This window comes from Salvia hispanica, chromosome 4 (genome assembly GCF_029641045.1).
Source record: "Salvia hispanica isolate PSC_SH4W2 chromosome 4, Shi_PSC_v1, whole genome shotgun sequence".
NCBI lineage: Eukaryota > Viridiplantae > Streptophyta > Magnoliopsida > Lamiales > Lamiaceae > Salvia > Salvia hispanica.
This window is the reverse complement of record NC_142695.1, coordinates 24,557,763-24,568,208: the sequence shown is the minus strand read 5'-3', so window position 1 is coordinate 24,568,208 and position 10,446 is coordinate 24,557,763. Positions and strand designations below refer to the sequence as shown.

At 32.8% G+C, this 10,446-nt stretch overlaps 1 protein-coding gene across 1 annotated transcript; it reads right to left on the bottom strand.

Annotated features, from left to right (window-relative positions):
- Positions 1-7,750: 7,750 nt before the first annotated feature.
- On the bottom strand, positions 7,751-8,508 carry LOC125192138 (transcription factor HEC3-like). Its single transcript, XM_048089613.2, has one exon. The coding sequence runs from the start codon at positions 8,415-8,417 to the stop codon at positions 7,932-7,934; it is 486 nt and encodes a 161-aa protein (XP_047945570.1). The 5' UTR covers positions 8,418-8,508; the 3' UTR covers positions 7,751-7,931.
- Between the last annotated feature and the right edge of the window lie 1,938 nt (positions 8,509-10,446).

Genomic DNA, 10,446 nt, shown 5'->3' with positions numbered 1-10,446 from the left:
AAAGGTTATTATTATTGGAAGAGAAAATTTTCAATATTTTTTATACATGATGGTATGTTAATTTTCTTTTTCTCTCAAAATAATCAAATCTTAATTATAGTAAAGAATCAGAAAAGGACATGTGAAGATCAAAGCTTCAACTATCTTAGTAGTTTTACAAACCCAACTTTTAGTTTGAAGCACTTTCGATTGAAGGGTCAAACTCGACATACTTAAACTTGGAAATCTCACACTATCACATATAGAAGCACCAATTTCTTTGAAGCACTTTCGATTGAAGGGTCAAACTCGACATACTTAAACTTGGAAATCTCACACTATCACGTATAGAAGCACCAATTTCGGGTCGGATACGAGATACCCAACACGGGTCATATTGGGTATTGGGACAACAAATTTGGCTTAAATCGAGTACTGGTACCCAACTTGTTGGGTGCGGGTACCTGCGGGTAACCCGTTTCGCCACCCTTAGTAATGGCACAGATTTTAATGCAAAATTGATAAAGTAAGAAGATAGAAAGAAAATGTTTGATAGTGGAAAATGGGTCTCACCTCTTTAAACAAAATTTTTTTTACTAAAATGGAAAGTTTCTATGTTTAAGATACAGACCAAAGACAAAAAAAAAAAGTTTATATTTATAAAGAAATATAGCACAATTAGTCAAACATTTGTTCAGAACTCAATATATCACACCCTGCCCACAAATTTGACTTAAATACTTCTGACAAAATTGTAGAATTATTGCGACTCATTAATGTGGGGCTCAGGGCATGTATGGAGGTAGAACATATTGCTAAGGCTCGTGAGCGCCTGATTGTCCCCACGCATCATGTATGATTCAGTGGATCAAAATGCATGGATTATTTCTGTGTTGACTAGGACGACGCTCAAACGTTGAAATGAAATATCCAATTATAATAATTTCAAGTAAACTCGTTCTTCACATTATACTCCTTCACTGTATCCATGTGAAAAAATATTCTATATCACAACATGCACATGGATATCTAGTTTTTGAACCATTCTTTCTAGAGGATGTTGCAAAGCAAAATTTATTAACTTATCTAATCCATCAATAAAATCCCAATTGAATTCTTCGATGGCAAATTTTCTCTAATACATCCAATCTCTTCCGGAAATTTTGTTCATTTCACTGTCCTATCATACAAAAATACTATTAATAGTATAACCAAATATAATAGTAACATTTTGAATTATTTAACACACAAATATAGAAGAATAGCTAACAAAAAAAACTTGTAGCTTTAAATAGAAAAAATTGGACAAAAGAAAAGGGAAGAATAAAATGAGATTGAGGGGAAAATGAGAAATAAGAAACTAATCTTGCATAAGAGTAAAAGATTTCTGATCATCCATATATTGTGCTCAGAGATCTGTGAGCACATGTACTTGTGCTCACCTATGTATTTGTGCTCGAACATTTGTGAGCACAATTTTTGGGCGCTCGTGATTGCTGAGCAATCCAGTAAGCATAATTTATTTCACTCACAAACTGTCGGTGTATATTTTTCCTCGCAATTGTGCTCAACGTTGTCCTAATTTGCGAGGGCAAGGTGTGCTGGGAAATAGGTTGTCGGAAACGAGCATACTTTTTGTAGTGAAAATTGGTTACTATGTTCTTCTTAAGGTTACATAAAATAATAGAATTGTTTGATCAATTAATTTTAAAGAATAAATCATAATTTGAAGGCCAATCATATGACTAAATTAATGTTTTTAACTCAAAACCGAGAACTAGGATTTACAAAAGGCAAGCATATTTGTTTGTATACAAATCCTATATGCGTTACTCGATTGATTTTTATGTTGATAAGCCTATGGTGTTGGGCTACTGTTTTGGGCTGATTGTGCATAGTTTTGAGTTGTTAGTGGTCTTGTTTTGAAACCATTAATAATAGGTTGAAAACAAAATAAGGTTATTTTTCTAAAATTTTCTTGGAGTATATGTAACATTCCACTTTTTCGAATCCTAATTTTTGAGATGTGAAAATTTTGCATTTAATACTTTTAATGTTATGAAATATGTGGATGAAATTATAAGTAATTTATTGCATGATTCCGTGTGACCTAATTGCCGTTTGGAGTTAAATTGGAGTTGAATAGTCAAACTTGTTGATTATATGACGTGGCTATTGAATAGTCAATATGGTGGAAAATATGACGTGGCCGTGGAATGGTCAAAGTCGTTGTAAGTGTGACGTGGCGGTAAAATTTGAATGGTGGATTTTGTTATGCGAATATGTGAATACTTTGGTGCGGGGTGAAATAATATTGTGGTGAATTATTTTCTTAAGGGATGAGTGAGAATTTAATAGGAGCATTATTTAATTGAGTGAGATTTTCGACCCCTCCTATTTATTGGAAAGGAATTCTATTTTTCTTGGATTTAATTATTGCTTGGGATAATTATTTAAATTAAATCCAAAGTCCGATTATTCCTTATTTCTCCATGAAAATTTCGATCCCTATATTTATCTAAGGAGATTTTCGAAAATCTCTTATTATGGGAGAAGGGATATTTTTATTATATTATTTGATCCCTTATTTATTCTCCTCCAGAAATAAATTCAAATATCCTAGCATATCTTGTCATATCTAAGAAGATCTAGCCATATCCTATTTAGATTAGGATTTTAATTTCAATCCTTGTGTAGAGATTCAAAAATCACGCCTATTTCATATTAATTGGGGAGTTTATTATTTTTATTCTGCTCCGTGATATTTTATCCTACTCCGTGAAATATTCAAATTAAACCATAGGCTAAATAAATAGCCTAAAAATTCGAATCCCCTATTTTTCCTCTTCAAATTTTCGCCAACTACAACTACCATATCTCCTCAAATCTTTTATTTATTTAATTGTTGGATTAAATCTTGCACTCTATAAATATAAGAGTGAGAACCTAACCCTAGCACACCAAAATCACGCCCCCACTCCCAAAATCACGTCTCTCTCTTTCTCCCCACTCTCTCAAAATTTTCTTCTACTTTCTCCAATATTTCTTCATCTTTGGAGAAGAATTGAAGTTGAAATTCAAGAATCTTTGAAGAATCAAGGCTACTACTTTGTTTCTACCGTTCATTCTATCGAAAAAGGTATTTTTATTTTGATCTTTTCTTCATCTACCGATTAATCGGTGTTCTTGAGTCCACATGCATTTAGATTGAGTGAAGGGGAAATTAATTGATGAATGGGATGCACATGTGTGTGTGTGTGTGAAACCGTGTGTGTGTGTTCGTGTGTGTGGGTGTGTTTTGAAAACACTCATGTGTGACACGATTTGATGATAAATCTGGAGTTGTTGTGCGAATAAAAGCGATATGATAATCGTACTTTGATTTTGAATGGTGATATTAAAACTAATCGATGGGAAAAAGGGAAAACGTGGGAACATGCATGATTTTGATCAATGATTGACACTTACTTGTAATACATAAATTAAAGGTGATACCTCGCGCTCTCGGTGTGATATCAAGAAGAAGAACATACTTGTGATCTAGGAATCGAGGTGGACTTTATTCTTAAACTCTCTCTTATGTTGCAAATTTATGAAAGTGGAGCAATAAGGGTGGATTAAACCGTTATGCCATGCCAATGATTATTTTGAATATTGTGTGTGCCTGATGCCTAGTTTGCGAATGCGTTCCATTAGGCTATAGGGCTATATAAACGAATTCGGGTCTGAGTAGGGCCGCAAACCCTATCAGGCTAGTGTACACGAGAGATCGGGAGCCGTCCTTGCTAGTCGGCCGGTCTCGTGGGCGAAGTGTGGCCACACTTCGTCGCACCATGATATTGTTGATTGATGAGAAAATGAGAGGTATTGTTTGACTGGTCAGTCCATGAAATATTTTTGTGATACTCGATGCTATTCTTTAAATAAATGCTAACCCTCGAGTTCACTATGGTAAGGGTGGCATAACTATTAAAACGTTTTGGCATGAGTCCACTGAGTATGTTTAAAATACTCAGTTCTGCATGTGTTTTCCCTATGTGCAGGTTGAGCAGTGACGAGCGGGTGGCGGTGTTGAGCTAATAAATTGAATAATGATATGATTGTTTGAAACATCAAGTGGAGTTGTGTCTTCATACATGTTCTTCACTTTTCTCTTGGTTGCTTCCGCTAAACATGAAACTTAGTATCATCGCTTTTGGACTATTTCGTTATTGCTTAGAATATCGAGACATAATGCGTTTTGTTGGATTTACATTAAACCCTTGACCTTTGAGCATAGTTATGATATCTATTCATCTTTTGATTTTCTTGATTAAACCGTTGACTTATTGTTTTGATAGTTCGTTAAATACCTTGGTCAAATCTCATTAAATGAAACCCTAGCCTATGTCTTTATTGCTTGTAAGTCCGCCTTAATAGCAGTCGCCATATTTATTATACCCTAAAATATCGGATTGTTACAGTATATATAGTACATTCGAGTTTTGTAGTGTAGTTCTAATCCAATATAATGAAGGAACGAGTTAACAATATCTAGTTGATTTAAGGTTTAACGAGTTTAGGCCTTTAGGGTTTAGAGAGCTTATGAGAAAACGCCATTTATAGTTGATTTATATTCTAACAAAGATTGGTCGGTCCTATTGAAATTGATAAAAAAAAAAAAAAAAAAAAAGAAATGATTGGTTGGTCCTATAACTCTAATCTAAATCATTATTGAAAAAAAAAAACCCTTTAACAAGTAGTCAAAAATCACTTTTTCGCTGCAATATGTGGGAGCCGATCATGTTTTGAAAATAAGGTTAATAAATAGTCATTCCTTTCTTAATTTATGAGAATAGTCATTTCATTTCTATATTCGCTTTGTTACCACTTCCATTTCATGTTCTTCTGCTATATTCCATCAAGCACCTAGAAAAATACTTCCTCTGTTCACCATAAAGTATCACATATTTCATTTGTGGAAGGACCTAAATAAGTATTCCATTTCATTTTTACAATTTTTAGTAAGTTTTTAGTTAATGAAACTCAATTCACTAATTTTTTGCACCCGCTTTTCTTAGAAAAGTTAAATAATTTATTAAACTCAAACTTGTCAAATTATGAGACATCTAATAGATTGGGAGATTAGGGTTTAGGGTACATGGATTAAAGGTTAAAGGTTGGTGCCAAACTCTTCATTGATATTGACACCATAATAGTCGGGAAGATATTAGAAGTAGATTGGAGTTTTGGTATCCACAAAGAAGTAGAATTGTTGAGTATGGTATGTTTTGATGTCATTTTTACTTGCTTGTTTTTGTTTGTTGGGAGAACGTAGTAGGATGCTATGAGCGTGGCTTGTTGGGTGGTGTAGCTAGTCTTCTATGATTTTTGGTTTTTGGATCTGCTTAGATTACACTTAGATGTCGCTTCTCTTTTATTTTTGGTGATGTTGCGCTTTTTCGGTTGACAGACTCATAACTCACCGATGATTGAAGGATTGGAAACCTCTTTCTAAAACTTTTTTGTATTACTTTTTCAAGTTATTCAGTTTTAGCTTTTTTTTCTTTTTTTTTTTTTTACTCTTAAAGATTGAAAAGTCTCACGAAATATTGTTGCTTGACAAAAGAGAGAGAATCCCAAAATAGTGAGTTGTTTTGTGAAGAAACAGTTTTGCCAAGGTGGATTGTGATCAACACAGAACCAATCTTAAATGCAGAACATAGAACTATATGAAAATAGTTCATTGTAGGAGACCATTAAGGTCATTGTTATTTCATTATTAGTTCAATATAGTAATCTGAATATTAAAATGAACTAGTTTATTTTTGGATTTTTTTAGTGTATTTTAAAATGCAAATTTTCTATAATGAATTAAAAATGATCTTATAATAACCTTATGTTCTTTTATAATGATCTATTTTATTTGGTTCTATATTCTACATTTAAAAGGGGTTCTGCTGTTAACGCTACCCTTGCCAAGGTAACTTATCTTTTCTTTTTTGATGACGTATATTTGTAACAATCGAATTACAATTGTGAAACAATAGTCCAAAACACCAAAACTATATTTCCTCGTATGATGCAAGAAAATCAGCTTCTTTCATTCTTGTTATTAATTTTCTTCTATTTTTCTTAAACAAACTATCATACTCTAGATAATTTGAATTAATAAGTGTACTGTGTACACTTACTTTGACCTCACCAAATTTGCCATCCGTCATCAACTTAGAACATGCATTGTTTCTCAGTAACATTAATGTATATAATTAACACAAATACCTTACGTTTAGCAAACTAAACCCTAATTAACATTTATCCAACCATCCACAGGAGAATGGTTCATGATTTTGTAATCTATCATGTGTGGTAATTTAAGTGTTACCGCGAAACACAATATATGTGCTCCAAATAACAAATTACAAAACCATCAAAATAAATCATGAAATCAAGAAACTACAATAATCTGAAGGTACAAGGTGACACTATATGAATTCAATATCCACTGCATTAAATCTTATTCCCTCCTCCCTATTTTAACATCTCACAGAGATAAAGGGAAAAGGAACCAAAATGAACATGTATAGAAGCTTTTCTGACAGGGCAGTTGAATTCATTAGCATCATTAAATTCAACAATTACTTAACTTCCTAAAATTTTACAGAAAAAGAATCACAATCTAATTACATGGTTAATACAAGGTTAAGAAACGAACTTAGAGCATATACATCTAACAGACTTGGCTCCATATTCTTTTTTTTTTTTCTCTCAAATATGCCCACTATTTTTATTATAAAAACTTATTCTTACACTTTAGTAATTTTAATTATAAGGAATCCAACAACATTAATCATAGCTCAACCTAATTTTGGAGTATAGCGGGTGTATGTATATATATTACCCAGATCTACTGAAACTTAGGAAGCAAATTTGCAACTGAGGAAAATCTTAGTATTAGTCTGTCACAGTAGAGTTTGATCGGCTATGTTGATCTCTCTGATATTTGCAGTACCTACTGCAAAATATCAATCATTTCTGCCTATTTTGGAATATCCAATTTATTATCACCACACTCACTTCCATAAGCCTACACTACACACAGTCATAGGTGCAAGTGTGTGTATTATAGTACTATATGACAATTTTTTTATTTTCGGAGGGAATTAGGCGAAAGGAACTTTCAGATGACCAAAGGTTTTAATTTATAGCACATATTATACAAACATACAATAAATAAGTTAGCAGAGCTAACCGTTTTTTGATTATTCCGATGCCCATTTAGTCAACGAAATCCTAACAAACCTTTATTTTTTTTCTTATCATCACATGATTGTTTTCATTTCTTCATCAAATACCACTTCATTTAATAAATTACTAAAATAATTATTCAGTTGGAATTTAGGATCATCGCCTCATGCCGTCACGTCACCGTATATATTTCTAATTTCCACCATTCATTATTTTATAATTTATTGTTTTTTACTTTTATTCCTCTACCACTCATATCAATACTATTTTCGACGAAAATCACGTTAGAAGAAAATGCACAACTCTCAATAGTGAATTGAGCACCTCAGCATCAAAATCCTAGCTTCGTTAATGAGTATATACACTCACAACTAATATATTTTGACCAAATCACAAATATCAATTCATTTTAATGGTCCAATTAGTATATAATAATAAACATACATATTATTTTTTATTCCATCACTCATTATTTTATGATTTGTTTTCCATTACTTTTCTCCATATTCATGACAGAAGAAAATGTACAACTTTCAATGGTGAATTGAATCCTTCAACATCAAAATCCTAGCTTCGTTAACCATTGTATACAGACATAAATATTATATTTTGACCAAATCACAAATATCAATTAATTCCAATGGTCCAATTAGTATATATAAACATACATATTAGGGCAAATAATAATTAAACTAAAATGAACTAACTAAACATCAACAAACTTATTAGTCATGACCTGCGGCGGCGCCGAACAAGTAGGGCGGCGGCGGTGCCGGAGCGTCGCCACCGCCGCCGCCTTGGAGGATTCGGATTTGCCTCTTCAAGAACTTGACATACCGAATGGCCTCATCGAGCATGGAGGCCGTGTCCATCTTGGTCCCGCCCGGCACAAGCCGCTGCAGGATGCGGATCTTCTCGCTGATCCGCTCGCGGCGGTGGCGGGCAGCGACGCTCTGCGGGTCGTCGCTGATCCGCACGTTCCTCCTCCTTGGCTTGCGGATGGTGGCGGGGTCGATGTCGACAGGCTGCATTGAGGCGATCTTGAACATCATCTCCTTCATCGCCCCGAGCTCCTCCTCCTCCTCCTCCTCCTCCTCCTCGGGATCCTCCTCCTCGTGGTGAAGTGGGAGGTAGAGATCGTAGTCGTTGGGATTATGACTCTCCATTGCCATGGCCATGGCGTATGGATTATCCCAGAGCTTGTTTTCCATATATTATTTTTTTCTTTTTATTTTTGTGTAGAGGGACAGAAGGGGATTAAGATTTATGAGTCTCCTCTATGGAATAATAGGGAGAAGAAATCTTTGATGGGGCTTTGCAGCTTTTGAGAGAGGTGGGAAATTGGGATATAAATAGGAGGAGAATGGAGATGGGACCAGCCTTGGGATAAAGTGAGGGAAACTAGTTGTCAAATTTCTTCGATTGTTAGGGTTTGTTTTTTCAACTATTGCTTTTTCCTGCTACATCCACTTTTTAATATCAATAAGTCTATGCAACCAAATTTTGTACAACCAAAAATTGGTTTATTTGGGAGAAAAAGTAATGTATATATACATTTAATTAAAAAGTATAGACATACATATAGTATACGGAACGTGCATAATATTACGGTATCTGTGTATAATTTTTAAATATTTTTTGAACCATAAAATGTAATTAATGCATACTTTAATTCAAATTTAAAAAATAATAGAGAAATAATTCAAATATAAAAATAAAAAATTGAAAATGAGGCCATAGACTAATAAATTGTTTTTAATTTGTTAACTAACTATATTTATTATTTTAATATTTAATTAACACATCAAAATAGCTAATATAATATTGTTTTGGTTGTACAAAATTTGGTCGTTTATCATTGCTCTTTTAATATTTATACTCTCTCTATCTATACATATGTTCATCAAGGAATTTTTTTTATCATTTTTAAATTGTAGTGGCAAAATTATGCTGAATAAAATTAATTATGCTACTTCTCTATCTTCTTTAGTAAAAAAAGTTTTTGTTGCGGCTTTATTATTAGTTTAAATGATATCTTTGAACAATTTAATAAACGAGATTTAGAAACCTTAGTTTGTGTGTCGGTTGGTTTCGTTTCTATTAATTGTTCTGATGCGAAAACGTTATAAAGAATGGTTGGACTGCTGAGTAATAAGAGAAAATCCAATAACCTGAAAACGTAATACTCCTAGTAATCAAAATTTGCGTTAAAAGCAAATACACCCGTCATTTCTAAGCAGCTAGAAAACCCTAGAGGCCCAAAAGAAAATGAAATAAAAACTAGGAAATTAATAATAAGCCTGAAAAAATAGTAAATTGTGTTTTCGCACCTAAAAATGTCGGATGGTCAAAGTCACTGTGTTTCGGCTCGTGCGAATTTCAAGCAAGTCCGGCACAGAAAACTTTCTCAGTGTCGTTGTCAAGACGTCGACTGATGAAACTGCATCATATTCTGTCATTCTCGATTGCGATTTGACATCTATTTACTCACTCCATTTTATGACAAATGTTACTTCTATTTAGCTTTTTTTCTTTCTTCCTTAGTAAGTGTTCAATCTCAAAAAAAATGGAGTGAGTATTTCTTTATGAAGTCATACATTTTTTTTTCTCATAAACTATAATCTGTAACACTAATAATAGATGCGTTTTTAGCATATTGCTACAACATTTTTAGAATTTCGTTTAGTAATCCTACTACTAATTAAAATTGATTAAAAAAAAAATAGAACACTTTTTGAAGCAATTAACCCTAGTTATAAATAGTGTTAAATTGAAACCTGATGGAACAATTGGAATGTTTTTATATCATTTGCAATTTTGCATGTATACGGTGATATTGTATCATTGTTAATATATTTTTCAATTTGGCTTTAATTTCTGAAAATGGGGCAGTAGAATTTGAATCATAAATCTCTATGTTCAAACACCTTACAAAGAAACAATTAGTACTATAATTAGTGAAAAAAACTAACTCACTATAATCATTAAAGGAAATAATGCATATATCAGAAATTTCTAATATGGTTTCTAAGATGAGAATTGCATCAATTGTGAATCGACTTGGTATTCCTGTTGCAGTTACTTTAAAAGTAAAAAAATCATGAAAAATATCTCTATAATTTATTGAAAAAGTCTGGCTAAAGAAATTAATTTTTACTTCTTATGCACCCCTATCTATTAATAATAATTTGATACGATCGTCACAGTGCTTCGCTAATATTCTTAAATTTCTCTTGAGTG